Here is a 23,243-nt window from a genome sequence, read left to right on the forward strand (position 1 = left end):
AAAGGATCAAGACAGTTTCCTTCAAACTGTGACCTAGGCTGAGGAAAGCTATATTCTATCTGACATTATTTGTTGTTTTTTGTTTTCTTTTTTTTTTAAACAGAATCATAGAATGGCCTGGGTTGAAAAAGACCACAATGATCATCTACTTTCAACCCCACTGCCATGAGCAGGGTCACCAACCACCAGACCAGGCTGCCCACAGCCACATCCAGCCTGGCCTTGTATGCCTCCAGGGATGGGCATCCGCAACCTCCTTAGGCAACCTGTTGCAGTGTGTCACCACCCTCTGAGTGAAAAACAGCCTTCTAATATCCAACTTAAACCTCCCCTATCCTAGTTTAAAACCATTCCTCCTTGTCTATCACTACCCACCCTTGTAAACAGTTATTCTCACTCCTGTTTATACGCTCCCTTCAAGTACCGGAAGGCCTCAATGAGGTCTCTCCAGAACTAATGCAAACTAAGCAAGGCCAGTTCTCTCAACCTTTCCTCATAGGAAAGGTGCTCCAGCCCTCTGATCATCTTAGCGGCCCGCTCCAAGAGCTCCACATCCTTTCTGTACTGGGGGCCCCAGATTTGGATGCAGTACTTCAGATGGGGCTTCACAAGAGCTGAGTAGAGGGGGACAATCACCTCCCTCTCCCTGCTGGCCACCCCTTTTTTAATGCAGCCCAGAATACAGTTGGCCTTCTGGGCTGCAAGTACACACTACTGGCTCATGTCCAGCTTCTTCTCCACCAGGAAACATAAAATACTTAATGCAGAAAAAAACGATCTAGGATGATATATGTGTAGATGGATAGATACTAATATAGAAAAAAGCTAAGTATTAGAAATACACATACAAATTAAGACACATTATCACATTTGCAATGGTAACAGAACTGTTACAATAAAGGGGAACTGTACAGAAACTTCCTGTCTTTACCTTACAAGATGCCCTCTTAAAAACACTGAAGACTGCATTGAGATTGACTTCTGTTTTTATACATCAATAGTTTGCTTCCTCCATGTTATTAATTGTTTTTCTCTAGAATATATTCAGTTCAACTTTCATTCTCAAATATCAAGGCAGAAATTGAAAAAGAAGAGCTAAAGATCCTAAGAACCTAAGTTTTTACCTTTCAGTTAGATCTTTAGTCAACTTAATGCAGTTTTCCTGTACTGAGATTTTCCTTCTTGAAATTATTTGACAAGGTGTGTCTTCCCTAAAATAAATGTAAAGATTAGTGTTGGTCAAGCAAAACAGGATGTAATATACACCTTATTATTACTAATAATAGTAATAATTTGTTATTACTTTTGATGCTGTGGCAGTAGCTAATTAAAAAATAAAAATAAAAAATCTTGAATTGGTGCCTAATTGGCTTGCACACTTAGACCTTCACTGACTTCACATGGACTGAAAGGTACTTTCAGTCTGTATTATAGATCATACTGCAAATTTAATTTGTAATTAAACAGAGAGCTGTGGACAGATCTCTTACACAAAAATAATTTAATTAAGTAGTTTAATATCATTTGACAGAAATAGTTATTTAAATTTTGTGAGGCATCTATCCAGCTAGTTTCATTGCTAGGTTTTAGAAGCAGCTATTTGAAAGGACAATTTACTATCAAATTTTTGGCAAGCTACTTGAAAGTGTAGGTGCAAACCAACCACTCCCTCTTTTAATCTTGAAATCCTTCTTAATTATAGAACTAATGGAAATTACAATTGTTAATCAATGCTTCATTAAAATACTGCAATGGGAAGCACATTATTTTTACTACAGTAATTACTTATTAAACAGATTTTTAAAAACACTACTATTAATCGCTACCTCATGTCTCTGTTTATTTTGGAAAATGAAGATCTTTAGTGAAGGATGAATTTGTTTTGAACTGCAGACAGCATACATTCATTTGTAATTAAATATGATACAAGAGGCTTTCTAGTTATAATAATGAAACATTTAAGAGCATGAGACTATGACTTAGTGACTACTAAGAATTGTTGTACTAGACATATTGTGGCAATTTTTGGTGTGCAATAAGCTGAAGATGACAATGTGCCATACCAGTCAAGTTCAGAACAGCTGAGGCAATTGGTAGCAAAAACAAAAACTATCCTGTTCTTCCCAAAGGATCCAGATTCCCTCTTCCATTTTCAGGTTTAACACTGAACTTTAATTTAAAACTTAATCCCCAAAGCAGTACATCTGACAGCATCGTCTCTCCTAAAATGCTGCATAGCTCTGTAATTTCTTTGTTTTCTTTCAAAGATGAAGAAGCAACCTCCAGCCTGTAGCTTCACAGACATTCTTTTATCATAGAACATAGATAAACATTTTTTTCCTCTTCATTTCACCTTACCCATGATAGAGAAGGAAGGAGAAATAAGAGAAGGAACGAAATGGATGGAAAAGGATTTCCTTTTTGACTCTGCCCAGGTTTATATAGCTACAGGAAAGCCAGTAAAAAGGGCAACAGTATCAACTTTTTAGGTGAATGTTAGGAGCATTATAGTTCTGAAGAAAAATTGTATTTCCTAAGGAAGCCAACTAGACATAAAACAGCATGTGAAGATGCTTGTAGTCCTATTGTTTATGGAGATAGGAATCTATTTCCCTTAAAAGTGTTGAATGCAAGTGGCAAAGTGGAGTTCACAACCTTACATAAGTGAACTGATACATGTGGTTGCAATTTTGGCATTGAATGTCCACATACTCATGATTCTTTAAGCATATCGGAACATATCTTTGTCGCAAATACATCTGTATCACAAGCTCATCTGCTCCAGCAGCTTTAAAGATATGTCTGTGCTGGTAAACAGAATAAGTCAGTTTTGAAAGTGGTCTTTCTGTCTGTCTCATGGTGTGACTGATGGAATATGCTGGCAGTCTTTCCCAGTGGGCAGTACGCCAACATTTTTTTCTCTTCTATCCTATTTTGGGGACTTCAAACACATATAGATTCTCTTATGTTATACCGTATACTAATTTTCAGTCCCCAAACAACCTCTGTCAGGAAACAACACAATTTTCAACTTGCTTCAAACATTTTAAACTGCTACTCCACAAAATGATTTGTAAAGTGAAAATGAGAAGATTTCTCACCTCTATTCTATTGATCAGCACAGACATAATACTTTGTTCTCTATTAACTACATGCCAAAATGTCTTTAATCTGTATTCACCAATTTTTCTCAATTTGACAGCCACCTCTGGCTTGTCAACCTCTACTGGTCCTAATTCCATATAGTAATACCTGGCTTTTCCATAGCATTTTCTTTTAATCTCAAAGCATGGCCTAAAAGTAATAAGAATATCAATGTCCTCATTTTTGCAGGTCATAGATTAACCTTTTTTCCTGTCTTATTTATATATCCAACAAGAATAATTTCAGAAAAAAAAAGTCTTTTTACATTGTTCATGACAGTGTTTTATTTATTTGGATCTTCCTATCTAATTAGGGCTTACTAGATTTTAAATAGAGAAATTTCACAGGAAAAGAAAGAGAATGCTACAGATTTTTATTTAAAAAATCATATATATTTTTTTCTCCTAAAGGCTTAAAATTCTTTAATTAAAAATATGGATAAAGAAGGGCTAGAATTAACTCTTCGCCTTAATTAAAACAACAACAACAACAAAATATTTCCAGCTGTTAGTGAAGCAAGTCTCACTCAGCTGCTGGAGCATTCCCTGTTTTGTCAAACTAAAATGGAATAGCTTTAGAAATCAATTTCTAATAAAATAAAGTGATATCTCTCCAAATGAAGGACTTGCTGTGCACAGCTGCTCTTATGTTAACCATTAATGGCAAACAAGTGTTGCTGCTATGATATTGAACTCTCCCAAGAAAGTCATTACTGAAGCAGGTACTAAGGGACTAGAAAGCCTAAAAAATCTATACAAAATGAATTTTAAAAGCCTTGAAAAACTAAGAACTTTTCTTTTTTTCAAATGGATCCGTATTTTATAGCTGACAGCTCCTGTTAACAACTCAACGTGTACAAGAGCCTTTAGAGTTCAAAAAATCAGAAAAAGAAAACCACAAAACTTCCCCAGTAATGCAGCTTGTAAACAATCAATTACCACAATTAGTGTATAAGTTGAATAGTTCTCTGATTTTTAGGAGGAGAGGACATGGGCTGGCACAATTTTGTTCTAACCGTACTCATGATGTGGAAAATCTTACAATATACTTGCTGAATGTTGTAGTTGTGCAAGTAGATCCACCTAGTTACAGGCTAATAAGCTACGTCTGTGGAGATAGCGAACATTGAATCCAGCAGACCACTTCATGCTGAAGTTCTAAAAATCTCCGTTTTTATAAAACACATAGAAATGTCCATAGTTTTCACTTTTAAGGCGGGAAAAAATGCTGTCTTGTTGCTCCTAAACATCTTCCCAAGCTTTACAGTTCCTTTTGGAGAGTGATTATTCCAAATGAAACAAATATGTTTATGGAAGATGAAATTTGGTCTAGACACAAAGAGGCAGACAGCTGCCTGTAACCTGAAATAACAAAGTTTTGTGAGGGCCTAATTTTAAGTTGCAGGTTGAAGTATAGGTTCAGATCACTTTAGTTGTTTTGGGGTTTTTTGGTACCTTTCGACCAATAAAACAAAGGATTTGATTACATAAGGCCTGTTCTAGTGTAAAACTCAAGGCTTTTGACATGATCCTTATCTCTAAATTGGAGAGAGATGGATTGAAAGCTGGAGTACTAGTTGGATAAAGAATTAATTTAATGGTCATATCCAGAGGGTCATTGTCAACAGCTCTATGTCCAGGTGGAGGTCAGTCACATGTAGTGTCCCCAAGGGGTCTGTCTGTCTTGGGAGCAGTGCTCTTCAATGCCTTTATAAATGAGATAGACAGGTGTACGCTCAGCAAGTTTGCTGATGACAGTAAGCTGAGTGATGCAGTTGACACAATAGAAGGGATGGTTGCGATCCAGAGGGACTTGTACACACTCAAAAAACACGCAGGGCACAAAGGAATCTAAGGTTTACCAAGTGTTGCACTTGGTTCGAGGCAATCTCTGATATGAGTATGGGCTGGGAGAAGAACTCATTTAGAGCAGCCCTGCAGAGAAGGACTTAGAGGTCCTGATGGATGTAAAGCTTGACAGGAGCCAGCAGTGTGCTCTTACAGCCCAGAAGGCCAACAGCATCCTGGGCTGCATCAAAAGAGAGATGGCAAGCAGGGAGAGGGAGGTGATTGTCTCCCTCTACTCTGCCTTTGTGAAATATCTGGAGTACTGAGCACCACTCTTACGAAGAAAGGTTGAGGAGTTGGGCTTATCTTCGACAAGGGAACGCTCTGGGAAAACCTGCCTTCCAATATTTATAGGGAGCTTACAAGCAAGAGTGGACGTAGCTTTTTACAGTCTGGTAGTGATAATACAAGGGGGAATGGCTTTAAACGAAAAGAGGGGAGATTTATGCTAGATGTTGGGAAGAATTTTTTTACTCGGAGCATGGTGAGGCTCTGGAACAGGTTCCCCAGTGAAACTGTGGGTGCCCCATCTCTGACAGAAGTTCAAGGCCAAGTTGGCTGGGATGCTTAGCAGTCTGATCTAGTGGTTGGCAACACTGCTCATGGAAGGGAGTTAGAACTAGATAATGTTTAAGGTCCCATCCAACTTAAGCCATTTTGTGATTCTATGAAAACTGTTGGACTGTTTTGGGCTGAAACACATCTGGAATGCGATAATTGACATTTGTTACCTGCCTTACTATTAATTTTTAGCCTCTTTCCCCATTGTGTTACAGAGATGTAAAGCTGTTAATAATTCATTTGTGCCTTTTTGCTTCTTGTACATATATACCTAACCAGTAGAGCAAGGCAGATGTAACTAAGGTTTCACTGAGCAGGACTCTCTTGAGAACCTCCCCTTTGATGCTCACCTTTGCCTCTTTGTTTTTTCAGCACATACTAAAATCATCAAATGAGTTATAAATGGACAGATGCAGTCAAGATCTCCCTTGAGCAGTGCTTTCATTTAGGCTTCACCCTGGGATAACTTCTGTACTGCATGAATTGCTTTTGTGTGTAATCAGTAAAAATGAGGCTTTCCACTGCAACTGTGGAAACAGAACAGAATAGCATGCCTAGCTGAAGCTTGAAATACAGACATCCCTACAACTTCCATAATGCAATCAGCAGAAATGGGAAGGATATTAAATCTAATGAATAATTTATAAAATATCAAATTAACTGTATGCCAAGCAAGAAAATCTTTAAAAGACAACATGAATAAAGCCTAATTTATGCAACAGAGATCCATGTAGTGTTGGCATAGTTCGATACTATCCAACAATGAAAAACACTGAAGCGGATCTCTTCAAGACATTCAGTGAGCCAGATTGCAAGGCATCAAAATTTATGTTTTAAACAACAGGCTATGTAAATAAAATTGCAAATCTCAAAATCACTGATGTTAGTTTTGTTAGGAAAATGTCCAGTGATTTTTTTGCATATTTTGTGATTGCTTTCATGAGACTTTAGCCAGTAAGACCCAAGACAGTTTGCCTGAATAATTTTGCAGGATGTTATTTGTATGGGTGAAGCAAATGTATGACTCTTTTTCTAGTGGTCAACATTCTTTCTAATTATTTTATATAAAGTTATAATATCATAATTACTTGTTTTCAGATAGAAAGTCTTTGTCATCTCCAAAAATTCATAAAGCATAAAATCTCTAAGGAAGAGAAAGGAAGGAAGGAAGGAAAAGAATCTCATACAGACTCCTAGGTACTTTTGGAAATAAAAGGGGAAAAAAAAAAAAAAAAAACCAAGAAAAAAAAAAAAAAAAAAAAGCAGGCATGACTGATTTTCTTATTTGATGGATCCTTGTAAGTTCAAGTTTGTATTAATTTTGCCACTTCGTTTCCAAAAGAGTATGGAGTACATCCTGTCCAGGCAATTGTCATTGACTTCATGGAAATTATGTGCTTACATGTTGTTTTGGATCATATTTTAGTAGATTTCAGATTTTGCAGGAAAAAATTACCTGGATCATTTCTCATATTGTCTTCTTTTACATAAAAAATGTAATCAAATTTTAGTTTAAAATTTAGAAAAGTTTGATTATAGTTCAAGATAGTATGTGAAGTTACACTGTCATTTTCTTGAATGCTATGGTATCAGATAAAATGTTCATTTAATATTTATTGATCCTGGAACCTCTAAATATCCATGTCAGTATCTACTGTTAAAGCAAAATATATTGATGTCAGAAGCACTCTCCTTCAGCCCCCATATTCAAATTCTCATTGAATTATCATTTGTATGCATTGGAGAATAAAGTAAGGAGTAAACCTTACCTTTCTCACAAGAGAAAAATAATAGCATTGAAAAAAAATAAAAAGTTTAAATTAAGTTAGTGGAGATTGCTAAGAGTCTCACTAGCAGAGTATGTCATATTTTATCTTTTGTTTTGAAATAAATCCAGATGGATACATTCATACAATTCTCTATTCATAAAGACTGTTCTAGATATGGATTAAGGACAGATTTGTTAGGACGTAGACTTTTATTGCATATTTTGTTAAAAGCCTTTGGTTTGGCCAAAGATAGATCTATGTAAGTCAGTACCTTGATTTACATTTCTTACTTTACAATGTTAAATCCGTGAATTCAATGTAAATTTTTCAAGTCCTGGAAAGTTCATTTCATAGACAGATTTTCAGATGGAATTTCAACAACTGAGTTAGTCTGGATGGACACAAAATGTCTGAACATGTTCTAACCATGGATTCAGACTCGTGAGATATTGATGAATTGAAGCTTTGTTAACCTAAGTAATTATATATATAATATATATATTATATAATATTATTATAATATAATATATAATTTTAGAAAATTACTAAAAAAATGAAATTTATTAGCCTCAAAAATTCTGTTCTCCCGTATCTGGAACTTTCAAACCTTTCTCCCTTCAGATCACAAAGGACCTGCCATTGTAGCATGAGTTCATATCCAATACAACTGTAGCATGAGATTCTTCAGTGCTCAGAGTACACAGCTTCTCTGTGGCTGTTATGTTGATAAATATCTTGTGGATTATGTTCTGTTTAAATGTGCTGGTAAATGATGCAACAACTCAAACTGTGGTCACTTTAGAAAGGATTCATTTAGTAAAATAAATTTTGAAAAGACATCTATTGCATCTAGTCTAAGCAGTCTAATTTTCTTTTATGTTCATGGATAGAGATGTCGTAATTCTTCCCATTTGTTTTAGATGGCTGTTTTGTTTCAGAAAACATCCTGGAATTGCCTATAGGTTTCCTTATTTCCTAGACAGAAGAATGATTAACAGCAGAAAATAGCTCTCTCAGTGCTGTTGGCATACAGTGAGAGACAAAATTGCAGAACATTATCTCATTTCATGTGACTTTTCACATTTTTGTGTTCATTAAGCTGTCAAATGGTTTTAAAAGACTCATTTTCTTTTTCCTTAAGAGGAAGATGCCTACCCTTGCTGGAAATCATGGTAGAGCTTAGATTAAATGCTTACAAAAAGTTATTAATCTTAGCATTTTCCTTACAGAGACACAGATGTTTCCATCTTTTTTTTATTTATTATTATTTCCAGAAAAGATGACACTTTCTTGTCAGTTTTCTAAATTGCCTTTTTCGGTAGAGCTCTCTTGAGTTAGTGGGTAATTTTAATGTTTTAGACACCTAATAGAGCTTTAGATGAGCACAATCTTATTACATACAACATTAATTGACCAATAAATGTTTTTAAAATAAAGTCCTTTCTTGATCAGAAATAGTTCTTTTCATATTCTAAAATGCTTCACTTAATATTCTGGCCCCATTTAACTCAGTGGTTACGTGTAGTCAGTAGCTATAGCTCGACATAATTTGACCCTTTAAAATGTTCTATATATTTTTTGCTACACTGTATTATATGTTTCAATTTATAGCAGTTCATAGTTCAAAAAGTTATTAGAGAAATACAGGTCTTTCATTAATTCCAAATGTTGACACTCATATTTTTGTAGTACAAAGTCTGTGATGTTTGTTCATTATATTTTTAAGTGTTTGAACTTAAAGTCTTAAATTAATTCTACATGATCATACATGCTTTTTCTCCTATTTAGCTTCCCCGTGGGTAGATAATAGTCGAACTCCAAACAAAATAGATCTATATGATGTTCGCAGAAGACCATGGTAAGCTTTTTTAAAGAAGTGATGTATATGCATCTCTTGCTTCCTGGATATGACACTGAAACATTTTGTTCTCACAATTGTCTTTACTTACAGATACTGCAATATTCTTTAAATAAACTCAGTTAACTATTCTGAAAAAAACAATGTTCAGATTATATTTCTTGTGATATCCAATATAGTATATCATATTGTTGCATTACATGGACTTTTTCATAGGTGGATAACTGTCAAATAGGTCTCCATATAAAATGAGGAATTTGTGTAAAAATCAAATGTAATTTGAATTATCAGAATAAGACAATTTTCCAGATTTCTTCAAGTACTTACAAAGAAATCTCAGTGGTTTAGACCAGCTAAGGAATCAACAGATCAGTAAAAGACAGAGAATAGTACGATTGTCTCTCCTTATATTTTTCTGTAAGCTTTTTGAGGCATACTGATACTTGATTAGTACCAGTTGAATGTGCTCTTTCAATGAATGAAGTATTTTTCCCTAAGCTGTGCTGATGCAATAATTTGTTTGTCATCAAGACCTTTAGGTGTGAAATAGAATTCATGTTTTTTTCATTATCAACATGTGGAAGCACTGAATTTTGGACATTATATTCCTATTTCCAGGTTCTCCTGTTATAGTTTGAATTTTGGTTTATTTAGGAGACAGAGCAAAAGAGAAAATGACAACACGTTTTTCTAATGGTTACAATAAGAGGACATTTTTTGGTTGAGTGGATTAATTTACAGATCTCAAAGTGTCTTCCATCACACCCAACAAATCTGTTTTCATTCATATCTTCTGTTTATTTCAGGTATATCCAAGGAGCTGCATCTCCCAAAGACATGCTTATTTTAGTTGACGCGTAAGTGTTTAATATCTGAACGTTGACATTACAGAGATAAAAGTACTCACAGATCCCTGCACACTGAAAGAAAGGAAGAGATAATTAAGAAGTCCTTGTATGCAAGGATCAAAAATCTGCCGTGGGCAAACAAACATAGGAAAATATATTTCCAAAAGACCAAAACAAACTTGAAAATTATTTGAACCACGTACAAGGAAGTGTTTTTTAAATCACTTTGATATTATTCTACTTTCATCTTCTTAATAATTACTAAAGTAATCAGTTGAAAATTTCTCACATGCATGCCAAGATTTGATGTAAAACACAAAAGCAGAAGCAAATTACTGAAAGCATGAAAGTGGATTTAATCATTTCATGAGCCTGAAGGGTGAGAATTATGCAGAGTTCACATTCTACTTACTTTACTTACTTATTTGAAGCTCAGTTCCTATAAATCATTAATTCCGGAGCAATTGAAATGATTTGCGTAGATAGACTTAAATAAATCGGAAATAAAACAAAAAGGAATTTTTTTTGGTAAATGATACATTTTTGATTTTTTTTTTTTTTTTTTTTTTTTTTTTTTTTTTGTTCTTATTAAGTTATTTAAGTTAGGTTATTTTGTAAGGATGAAAAAGAATAATGTATCACAAAGTACAAAAAAAAAAACAAAAAACCTTCAACAACCTTTTGTGATTTCAAGTGAAAAAATTCATTCAGTGTTTGATATGTATACTGAGATATTTATTACATGTAGTGTAGAAAGTTAGCAAAAAAAAAAAAAAAAAAAAAGATTTAAAAAAAACAAACCTCACCTCACCTTGATGAGGCTTCTTTCCTCTAGCTAATGTGAAGGGATTGAAGGAAACATTGAACTTGATGTATCAGACAAATCACCTTTTGCTGACCAAAAATGCTTAGTAAGAAAGTTTGCATTTCATGCTTTTAAATGTGGTGTTTACATATCTGGAGTAAGGTTTATCAGCATTTGTTATTTCTATACTTTACATTCACGTTATGTCTTGAATTTAACAAGCTGCAACTTGAGCGTCTAAAAATCTAAATCTGTAAATTTTGGGGTAGGAATATAAAATGCTTATGTAATGCATTGGTTGAGATAAAAAAAAAAATCTCTCCAATAAAACGAAAAAAATAATGCATCATTACGACCCAATCTGAGCCACAGGATTTTAGCTTTGAGTAACTTCATTTTTTATTCTAATAATGTTATAACACTAATGGTTTGTTGGATAATTCAGGAGAATGATTGAAAAGTCAAGTGTAAAGGTTGCTGAGAGTGCTGGTTGGTGCTTTATATTTTCTTTTAAAAAATAAATTGCTTAAAAGTCATTTTTTCTGTTATCCTGTGGATTTCTGTTAGGAGCGGGAGTGTCAGTGGATTGACGCTGAAGCTGATCCGCACGTCAGTCATTGAGATGTTAGAGACCTTGTCTGATGATGACTTTGTGAATGTAGTTTCAGTGAGTATCTGTTTTTTCAACAAAACCTGAATTGTCAACAAAGCTGTGAAGAAACTCTTTTCAATGCTGGATTTGAGATGCTGCAGTATTAACCTGCTAGGAAGCTTAAAAAATATTGCAAAATACCACAATTGACTATTTTCTTGAAATAACAGGATTCATAGTAGCCATAAATTCATGGGAATGCATTTCTATAAAGGCTAATCAACTACAGTAAACAAGCAGTTAAAGCAAAATTCATCTAAATAAACCTCTGCATAGCCAAAGTCTCCCTTCCAATACAGAGGTCTGTTTAACATATCTTTTGTTTGTTCGGTACATTCATATGCTCTTGGAATACTTTCCTGGGGGTCCCCTCTTTTCATTTTTTTGTACAGTAGTCTGTTTTTTAAGACAGAGTGATACAGAGGAGGTAAGGGAGAATTCTTTCTTTCAGACTTCAGCCAGTTGAGGTACTTGTGTTAATTGATGCATCACAAAAGAAGATGGACAGCTGTACATCTAACTGGGCCAAGGAGATATTCCTGAGAAGTTCTAAAATTCATAATTTGGTGGTACCAAAGCAATGTTTCCCATTATAATAATATAATAGGAGAGGGAATGCATGCAGGTACTTAAAAATTTATGTGCACAGGGATAGTGTATGTATGGTATTGTGCAGGCCCAGGTACTCATGCAAAGACATTAGGGTTGTTATTGATATCAAATGAAGGAGCTGCTGGCTTTTTTGAGGTTGGATTTTCAGCAGCTGAGATATTTCAGAACATGGCTCAAACTTCAGTATAGTGTGTGATTACTACAAACTTGACTATTAGTCTTAAATATTAAGTTCCTGTAGGATAGAGTTTTTAAATAGTTCCTTATAATAGCTTTTTATTTTCTTTTTATTTATTCATTTGAAGTGACATTTCAGTCATTCTAATATTTCTATGGAATTTAAAGTGCAAATGCCTAGTTTTCAAGAAGGCTGAAGGCAAAATTTGGGGAGGGGGAAGTTGGTATGAGCTACTTGCATTTTTCAGACTCATACCTTGGATGTCATAGTCTAGCTTCAGGGAAGTCTTTTTTGTTCTTTATTAAGTTGTTGAACTGTAGAGCTTTGATTCTAAGGATTTAGGATAGGAGTGCTGGCATACTCTTAATGACAAGAGACAGTCTGCATGGTGAGTAACTCTGCAATGATTTTGGAGGCAATTTTCAACTTCTACAGATGTGTTGTAGCCAGCCTGCAGGGAGAAAGACCTGAAATATCACTATCAGAAATCTCTTTGAACACCACTTATTGCTTCATCTTTTGCTGTCAGTCTAGCTAGACCTTTCCCAAGTAGTAGAGAGAAGCTCTTATTCGCAATGACATTTCCTTTTTCCAAAATTTTAATAGTGGATAAGATTTTTTTTTTTTTTAATCTAAATTGCAGTGAAAGAAATGAAACTCCATTTTTTTTAAAAAAAAAGAATATCAGCTTTGTGTAATGACATTAGACAGCTTAGCTCTTGTTCTTGTGTTCTTGATTTTTAAAAATAGTCAACACTCTAATACTAAACTGATGGAAACTGTTTACTAACAATAATGAAGCTATACCAGCCTTTGCCATTGGAAGATATGGACCCGCAATTCCTTCTGATTCACAATTTTCCAAACTCTTTCCTTCATTTAATCCCAGCTAACCAGAAATTTTATATCTTAATGTTGAGGCAGAAAGTCTTATAGTATTTCATTAGTTAACATTCAGTGCTTTCACAGTGGATGAGATTTGTTTAAAAAAAAAAAAAAAAGACTGGAAATCTGTGAAAATATTCTGCAGTACGTTTTATCAGTGGTTGGTAGCTGGCAATATGTAACGACCTTTCTTCTTTGAATGAGCATATTCCTTTAGAGGACCCTGTTGGATGTTGGACTGCAGAACTGAAGAGGATTTTTCTATTGACCTACATTCATCATCTTAGGAATACAGTGCTCTCAGAAACATAGATACTAGAATGTACCATCTCTGAATATTTTATAAAGTGTTATTTGTTATTGCACATTTATAATTTAAAATTCCATATTAAATCCTATCGGTATTGCAATTGTTTTTGTATAACATGTTTTCATATGTTTTGATGACTTACGTAGTGAAATTGTGAAATTTTATTCTGTTGTTTTCTTTCTGTAACAGAAAGCAAATCGCTTGTTGCAGACAGAAAACAAATGGTTGTACTCTTTCAAGGTATAAACATCAATGTCTGTGGATTTTTAGGATTTTTCCCTTTCCTTAGGTTGTTCAGTTTTTCCACAATCTAAGCAAAGCCTCAAATCAAAGTTAAGCGTCAGAGAGGACACTGCTTAAAGAAGGTGATGAATTACCACGCTCAGTAGTATTTGCTCTTAGGATTATTTACAGAAACATATGCAAATGCATAACTTTATATAGCATTCATCCATAAAAGCAGACTTCATTGGCTAAGTACAAGAAAACCGAGATGCTAATTTTCAGTTTACATAATATTAATGAATTGATATATGAACACCGGAAATTACCTACAGTATTTTCTTTCTCTCTTGCATCTTTTGGCCAAGAAATCAACAGTTGTTTTATGTCTTGTTAGATTTAATAACCGTAGAGTGCTTAGTAATGAGGTTTTGAGTTAGTTAAAGAGCTGTTTTACTGCTAACCTCTGCCAAGATGTTGTCCCACAAAACCCATATGCATGGTGATTCATACCCACAACTGAGGCATGGATTTAAGCTCATGCCAATCACTTGTAGATACTGACAGTACAATTTAATCAACCCTGCCTGGTGTGCATAGAAGTCTTGGGAAGCAAAAAGCTTAAAAGTAGAAGTGCTAAAATATGTTAGTTCTACTGACTTAATATAGTTCTTGCACTTACCTAGGGAAAAAAGGCTGAATGAATGTTAAGTCACATAAAGAATTCCAGGGGTTAATATGTCATGATTTCCTCTGGGATTTGCATTTTTTTTTATCTGAATAGCTGTGCTTTGTTGCAGAAAGAAAACCTGCTGTTAGAAAGAGCTTAAATGTATGAGTAATACAGCTGTTTTCCCACTAATCCGGTTATGTGCTTTGATAGCAATAAGTGGTAGATGATAGGGGCAGCCATTCCATCCCAGCATGCGATGATTTAGTAACTTGGTTTCAAATATTGACACAGAGAGTGTAATTTGTTGATGATGGTGAGTAGGCTGTGATTTGCTAAGGGAATGTATTACAGCTTCCAATCTGTAGAGGTAGGAAAAACCACATGTATGAAAACACAACTTATAGGAACAGACATGCTAACAGTTAGAAATGGTGTGACTGCTTAGCCTTCATAAAAATGTAAAAAAAAATAATTAAAAGTATCATTTGGGAAATGTATATTAAATATTTTAAGCGTGCTTGGAATAGTATGTACATTGCTCTGAAAGTAATACCTTCTCTTTATTTCCATGGAAAGTAGAAAATACAGAATCACAGAATCACAGAATTGTAGGGGCTGGAAGGGTTCTTTAGAGATCATCTAGTCCAGCCTCTCTGCAAAGCAGGCTGTACAGGTAGGTGTCCAGGCAGATCTTTAATATCTCCAGAGAAGAAGATTCCACAGCCTCTCTGAGAGCCTGTTCCAGTGCTCCATCACCCTCACTGTGAAGAAGTTCATTCGCATATTGCTGCAGAACTTCCTGTGTTCCAGTTTATGCCATTTCCCCTTGTCCTGTCCCCACAGACAGCTGAAAAAAGGTTGGCCATGTCCCTTTGACTCCCACACTTAAGAAATTTATTAACATCAGTAAGCTCAACTCTGAATCTTATTTTCTCAAGGCTGAGGAGGCCCAGTTTTTTTAGCCTTCCCTCATAGGGGAGATGCTCCAGGCCTTTATCATCTTTGTGGCCTTCCACTGGACTCTTTCCTGGAGGTCCCTGTCTTTTTTGCTCTGGGAAGCTCAGAAGTGGATACAGTTTTCTAGGTGAGGCCTGACCAGGGAAGAGTAGAGGGGGAGGATCACCTCCCTTGGCCTGCTGGCTACGATCTTTTTAATGCACCCCAGGATGCCACTGGCCTTCTTGGCCACTGGGGCACACTGCTGGCTCATCGCCAACCAGGACCCCAAGTCCTTCTCCGCAGAGCTCCTCTCCAGCAGTTCATGTCCCAACCTGTACTGATACATACAGCTATTCTTTCCCAAAGAAGGAATATACAAAGAGCACAGTAACACTATTTGATAGAGCAAATTCTCAGCTACAAAAACCTAGTGCTAATACTGTCACCATCATTAGCCGATTCACACAGTGAAGTTGATCAAGGCACTTTTCTTTTCATGTTATAAGAGCTGTGCATGGCCATTCAGAACATGGCTTGTCTTCCACATCGTTGTCACCGCTGCTAAAATGCACCACCTCACTGTGCTCACATCCGCTGGTTGGTCTCCATAAACATTTAGCAAGTGTTGATGAACATCAGTAACTCCATTATAAAAGCAACTGAAAAGCAGTTTGAATTTTTGAGGGATTATGTTGGAGTTCATAAATAAACAGGCTGAGAACTAATTTGATAGTAGCTAAGAAATGCTGTCACCAAGGAAAACTCTTGCATCCATAGACTTTCATAACTGTTACATGTAAGCAGTGCAAGAATCACTAGTTGAAGCCCAATAAATTTAAGCGACATATAAGTTGTTAATATATCTTAACAACTTGTAAAGGAAAAATGTATGTCCTCTACATATCAATATTTAATGCTTTTCTGGAAAATGCACTTTAAGCAAACATTTGCCATTAAGTGGTTTGGCTTCTTTTTAAGGATCTATTAGGAGTTCTAAGGGCTAGTGATATGTGTTTGTTGAGACAATGTGCAGGAGGTCAGACTAGATCATCTCATTGCCCCTTTTGGCCTTAAATCTAGAATGCATTTGTTATTGTTGGTGGTGGTTTTGTTTTTCCATTTTATCCTACTGAGTATATGTTTATCCCAAATAGCTGTTTGTTATCCATTCTAGTTACCAATTCATTGGAAGGCACTTCATCATCCTTATACGATACCAATGCATTAGCTTTCATCTTTCTAAATAGGGAATATTTACTGCACACTTTCTCCTTTTCCCTATGTACTTAAAAGTTTAGCAGTATCTGTCCAGCCGACACTCACTTCAGTCCCTCCAGCTGCTGCAGCACAAATGTGCAGGCCCTCCACTCCAGGCCTGGTTGTGGTTGCTGCACTCACGCTCCTATGCACAGACACATGTAGACATGGGAGACCCACTCAGTAAAAGAGGTAGAGAACAAGTTTAATAAGAACACAGGTCAGACTGTACTGATGAGGTGCAGGGTATGGCCAAGCAAGCAAACTCTTTACACATGACCAGCAATTTTTCCCCTTTCTCCTGTTTCTTTCTCTCAGTTGTTCACCCCCGAGGCTCCTAAATTCATCCCATTCCTCATCTTAGTTTCTTCAGTTAAGATATTTTGTAGTAAGTCCTTTGTGTTTTTAAAGGGCATAGAAACAACAAGCATATGTGTAAGGAGATTAGAGACATAATAATTACACTGTTCTGTTTTTTCTTTTGTGTTACTATTTGCTGTGTTAACATTTCCCATATTTTTAATGTTGTATTATTAAATACAGCTTTAGTTTGCTATGAAAGAAAAATATCCAAAGGATATGTAGAAGGAAGAATAATGTAATGTGTTGGAATAGGGAAAATCTTAAAACAAGATCTGTTATATTTTACATTTGTCACAAGAGTTAATTCTAAGGAATAGTGTAGTTGAGTGGAAAAAGAGCCAAAGGAAATAGAAATTAGAATCTGAATTTCTAATGTAGGATGTCAGGGGCAGGGATGTTGCTGGAAACTGTACATTTATTACTGCTGAGTGTAACTTACAATTCCAGATGACTAGAAAAGTCACCTCCATTCCTACTTTGAGGGATTGCTTTGGGCATCAATACAGATTTTTAGTGTCTTCTCTTGTAGTTGTCAAATGTCAGGAAGTCAGACTTTTAACAACACATGGCACAGGCTTCTGTCATGTCCAGAATAAATCCCACTCCCTAATAGATTAGTAGTATATAAAATGACTATATTAGCAGTATATAAAATGAGGTGGTAGGTCTTGGTTCACTTGTTAATAAATCTATTGTCTACTTACAGTTTCTTAACTTTCAGTGAAGTGCTGGTCTCGCTAAAGACTGGGGCATGTCAAATACTGGACCAAAAGTGCATTTCTGATTCATCAGAACCAGGAGACAATGATTAGGGGGACCTGGGTACTAAGTTTGTTCTTCTCTAAACAAGAACTCTCCTTACCCGTTCTGATGAGGCCAGGCTGTGCTGGCTTTAGTGATTCTGGTAGAGAGATGACTCACAATGTTAATGATACAAGAGAAAAATGCAGGCTGTCCAAAAGGTTTGGGACAAGGTGGAAGCTATTTGTTTGCTGTCTCTCATTTTTAAAATATATTTCCTATAAATATCCTCTGTTTGGCAGGTGAAAACTTCAAATCATATATATCAAGATTCTATCTGGGTGTGAATGTAAAAGAACTCTTAGGCAGGACATGAATGAAATACGCACAGACTTCTCAAGTCTCATGCTTTGTAGATTCACACGTTTCCAGCCTGTCTCACAGCTTTAGCAGCAGCCTCTTGCAGTTCAGCAGTGTGCTGCCATGGCCTCTATACTGCTTGCTAAGTCCAGGAAACCTGCATAACCAGGAAGAGTGCTTCTGTCCTGAGATGTGGCAGGCAAGTTTAGAGAAAGCCTTGAGAATAAGGAGACAACACTGTAATCCCCTGCCTTCCCCCAGCTAGGTGCCTGGCACTGCATCATCCACCTGTTGTATCACGCAGTGCATCAGTTGAACGTCCATTTTGCTTTTGATGTCAGAATAGGAACTATACATATCCAGCAAATTTATAGATAATATCCAGACCTTTTTGGTCAATGGTGTTGCATGTTCTAAACAACTCCAAATTGACTGAATGAAGTTAACAAAAATACTTATAAAATCACATTCTAGAAAATCTCCTGCTACACATTCTCATACGGTATATATGGGGAGCACTGGTGTACAACGAACATTACAGCCCTACAGCTCTGACATAGTTGAGAACTGTGAGATTTCTCTGGCAAGTGCTTAAGTTTACAGTACATAAATTTTCAGTAGGACTCAGAAATGTGATATTCATTAAACAAGAGTACATGCTAACATAGCCACAACATCATGGAATGTCTGTAAATGAGTTTGTGCTGAAAGACCTACGGGCAACGCTGACATTCTTTGTTGCAAACGTAATGTTCACAGCATGGGATCTGAGCATAAATCCTGCTGTACTTAGCGGGAGATTTGCATTGATCTATGTGCAGATAATTTCACTGATTAGAAAGGTTAACTAAGTTAACTGAGAACATATTTTTGTCCACTACTTAGTCCTTTCTGAGATGTTTCTTGCACTATACTATTGCATTATACTTTCAATACAATATTCCCCCCTGAGCGTCGGAATAAGGCTTTTACATTTCCTTTACAATGTATATGTAGAGTTGTACTATATATAAAAAAATTGTCTGCATGCAAGTCGTAAGATAGGAGAATACGGTTATTCTATAGCAAAATATGAACTTCAACATCATATATTTTTTGCTAGGTCAAATTATAAATTGTTGTTGTTTGAACTGCCTCTAATTTTCTGTGTACTGATATCTACATGGTAATGAAACATTGCAAACTGCATTCTTACTATTCTCAAAAAGGATTGTGATATATAATTATATCATCACAATCTGAAATATAGCTTGTAAGTGGCCTTATTCAGGATTTAGTTATTCTTGGGATTAACCCTAAAATCCTATTACCAGGACTACAGCAGCAGAAAAAAAAAAACAAAAAAAAACCAAAAACAACCAGAAAGCAGCAAGGCTGGATTTAATTACAAGAGGAAAGCCTGATAAAATCAGATCTATTTCACTATTACTTATTTAATATGTGTAGTTACAACTGGGTCACCAAGCTGATTTAGCCACAAGGTAGAAGTAGCATAGCAACAAACCTTGTCAGACTGAAAATCAGCAGCAGTGTATCTGATTAGGTTTTCAGTGAGCTCATTATATTTTTCTGAATTTTCAGTATTCTCAGAGTGATATTTCTGATTTATTCAATTATCATAGTCTTGTTATTTTAGAATCTTTGTAGCAAGTTTAAGCATTGGAATCATTGCTTTGTCCAAGTTTTATCTGATTTTACATAACAGAAACATTTCTAAGTGTTGTTCTAAATGCTCTAAATATGGAATTTGCAAGCAATTTAACGTAAGTTCTCATGCAATACTGGGATGTAGAGAGTTTCTGTTTGTTTCTTAGGGTGTTTTTTTTTTCAGCTTAGAAATGTCACTTCATTCTGAAAAAACATCTTAAAAAATATGTCAAATAAGAAATGAGTTAATTAGCATAAGTGAAGAATATATTTAGGGAGTTAGCAGATAAGGATGGTTGGGACAATCTGAATTTTTACTTAGATACAGTATTTATAGTTCAGTAAAAAGGTTTTCATTTCTACAGCATTTAGAGATGCAGAAAGGTACTTGGCTGAGAAATATTAGCTTTTACAGTTCTTCCCTTATATGTATTGCAAACCTGGTTTGTAAAGCCATTGGAATGCTTGTTGTGGACCCTTTGAGTGGAAAAGAAAACTTCATTCTCTCAAAGCTGTGATCTCTTCTGTTCAGTGTGTGGAAGTTGCCTTCAGCATGTAGATATTTCTGGATTATAATATTCCTTTTTTTTTAACTCATCACACGGAAGTAATTGTTTTAATTTCAATGAGAAATCTATGCAGTTCAGAAAAGGCACTAATGAAATCCACCAGAAGTGCAATATTTCACCAGAAGTGCAATATTTTGTATTCCAAGGTAACATTTGTAAGAACAGTTCAAATGTTTTTGTTGCAGTGCCACCTAGTGACTAAAACCTGTGCAAATTTTCTGCATTTTTTGTTAATTTATTAGCATGTTTGTATTTTTCAAACAATGAGATGATTTACAAAACTTTTTCTGTTTTTCAAATTTATTTCAGTGCTATCACCGCTTTCCTCAATTTCTTTTTCAAGGGTTTGCATTCACGTAAATTACTGCTAGGAATGCCAAGAATTGTGGCATTCCTTAGATTCCGTAGTGGATAAGTGTCATGTCCAGATTGCATCTGATAATATTTGCTTTCTTGATCATGTCATACAAATAAGCATATTTATTTATATATATATATTAATGTATGAAAATAATAGATACAGTAAAAAAAAAAAAGTCTGACTATCAGAAAAAATGATAACAACTTTGTGATTAAGACAAACACCCCAAGATACTACAAAGGTAGATCTGAAAGTAATTCGTCCTATTATCTCTACGAAAACTAACAACAGATACAAAGAACACAATAATACTATTTGTCTCAACAAAATCTCGGCAACAAAATGCAATGTTTCAATATAGTCACCATCATTAGTTACGTATTTTCACCAAAAATCCTCTTACTTAACTCTTTGTAGTATTTCTTCTTAATTCTGCTGTTTCCAATGCCTGTTTTATTTTCTAATGTTGCATGTAGTGTTAAAACTAAGTGCAATTAACAGAGTGCTTTTGGGTTCCTTCTTATAAAAGAAGCAGAATCAATAGAAATTTTTTAATATGGATTTATATAACTTCCTGCGCTTGCCAAAAGAATGAGTGACATTGGGTTGCTGATTTAGATGCATTCTATTTCTCATGAAATGAATAATTACAGATATATGGAAAGTGGTAAATGGATGTACAGAAGAGAGTTAGAAGTGTTCATCAATTTATACATTGTCTGTGAAATTGACATTTTTCTCTTGCAGTGCTTTAAGATCCAGTATGAATTGCATCAGCTTTATGTGCATTTTGAAGACATTTCAGTGATAAGCTGTTCATAAGAATTCATGCTTTAAGAATTTCTGGTATTTTAATGGTATATGGCAAAACACTGGTCACAAGTGGTATTCCCCAGGTGTTGGTGTTGGGGGTCCATCCTGCTTAATGTCTTTAGTAATCATCCGGAGATGATCATTAGAGAATGAGTGCACCCTCACTAAGTTTTCAGATGATACCAAATTGAGGGGAAGTGTTGTTCTTCTTGAGAGTAGGAAGGCCCTTTAGTGGGATCTGGACAGGCTGGATAGCTGGACAGAGGCCAGTTCGGTTGAAGTTTAACAAGATTAAGTACCGGGTCCTGCCCTGGTCTGGGGCTGAGTGGCTGGAAGGCTGTGTAGAGAAAACAGATCTGGGGGTATTGGTTGATGCTCGGCTGAACATGAGCCAACAGTGTGCTCAGGGGGCTACAGTATATCAGGTTTGTATCAGAAATAATGTTGCCAGTAGGACCAGGGAGGCGATCATCCTCTGTACTCTGCTCTGATGAACCTGCAGCTCAAGTACTGTGTTCAGTTTTGGGTCCTGCACTACAAGAAAGACATGGAGGCCCTGAACGGTGTCCAGACAGTGAAGCTGTGAAGGGTCTGGAGCACAAGTCTTATGAGGAATGATCAGGGAACTAGGACTGTTTAATCTAGAGATGGGGAGGCTCAGGGGAGACCTTACCTCCCTCTACAGCTGCCTGAAAGGAGGTTGTGGCGAGGTGGGTATTGACCTCTTCTCCTGGGTAATTAGCTATATGATGAGAGGGAATAGCCTCAAGTTGGGTAGATGCAGGTTGAACAGTAATTCTAGAATCATAGTGACCTGGGTTGAAAAGGATCATAGTGATCATCTAGTTTCAGCCCCCCTGCTATGTGCAGGGTTACCAACCACTTGACCAGGCTGCCAATTAATTTAATTATTGATATATAATATATTAGGAAGAGTACAATATATACAGGAATAATATAATGTATATTATATATTATATATATTATGAGTGGTGAGGTGTTGGAAGACGCTGCCCAGGGAGGTCCTGGTGGATGACAGGTTGGCCATGAGCCAGCAGTGTGCCCTCATGGCCAAAAAGGCCAATGGCATTCTGGGGTGCATTAAAAAGAGCGTGGCCAGCAGGTCAAAGAAGGTGATCCTCCCCCTCTACTCTGCCCTGGTAAGGCCTCATCTGCAGTACTGCGTCCAGTTCTGGGCTCCCCAGTACAAAAAAGACAGGGATCTCTTGGAAAGAGTCCAGCGGAGGGCCACAAAAATGGTGAAGGGCCTGGAGCATCTCCCCTATGAAGAAAGGCTGAGTGAACTGGGTTTATTTAGCCTTGAGAAAAGAAGACTGAGAGGGGACCTGATCCAGGTTTATAAATATCTGAGGTGTGGGGGCCATTGTGGTGAGGCCAGTCTCTTTTCAGTGATGAGTGGAGGCAGGACAAGGGGGAATGGGCATAAGCTGCAGCATAGGAAGTTCTGCGCGAATGTTCCGCAAGAACTTCTTTACAGTGAATTGTGGAGGTCTGTGTGCCTGGAGGAGCCTCCAGCTTACTAACACTACCTAACAAATGGCAAAGGTCTCCCATTCTTACATATTTCACTCCATAATTTTTACTTTATAATTTTCATTGGTTTTGCAAATTAGTCTTGGAAGGATGAAAGTAAAGCTGTAGGACTGTTAGATTATTATTTCCATTTCTGACCTTCTCAAGAAGGACAAAGTTTAAGACGTGTTAAATGCAAATCTTGTTGTTCAGATTTTCATGTTGAATAATTTATCTTTCAAGTTGTTGAGTTTCCCAGTACATGGGCAAAAATTGTAGTGATCATTTAAGGCCAA

The 23,243-nt window shown here is 36.0% G+C and overlaps 1 protein-coding gene across 7 annotated transcripts in view; it reads left to right on the forward strand.

Annotated features, from left to right (window-relative positions):
• Positions 1 to 23,243, forward strand: part of CACNA2D1 (calcium voltage-gated channel auxiliary subunit alpha2delta 1) — a 356,904-nt gene that overhangs the window by 251,249 nt on the left and 82,412 nt on the right. For all 7 annotated transcript variants that reach the window (XR_007374551.1, XM_048933427.1, XM_048933422.1 and 4 more), the window contains exons 8-10: positions 9,110 to 9,179; positions 9,986 to 10,036; positions 11,400 to 11,499. Coding sequence is in view for 6 of the 7 variants with exons in the window: in XM_048933427.1 (XP_048789384.1) it covers positions 9,110 to 9,179; positions 9,986 to 10,036; positions 11,400 to 11,499 (221 nt within the window). In the remaining variant the exon portion in view is untranslated. The remainder of the gene's footprint in view (positions 1 to 9,109; positions 9,180 to 9,985; positions 10,037 to 11,399; positions 11,500 to 23,243) is intronic.

The sequence above is a fragment of the Lagopus muta genome, chromosome 1 (assembly GCF_023343835.1).
Source record: "Lagopus muta isolate bLagMut1 chromosome 1, bLagMut1 primary, whole genome shotgun sequence".
Lineage (NCBI taxonomy): Eukaryota > Metazoa > Chordata > Aves > Galliformes > Phasianidae > Lagopus > Lagopus muta.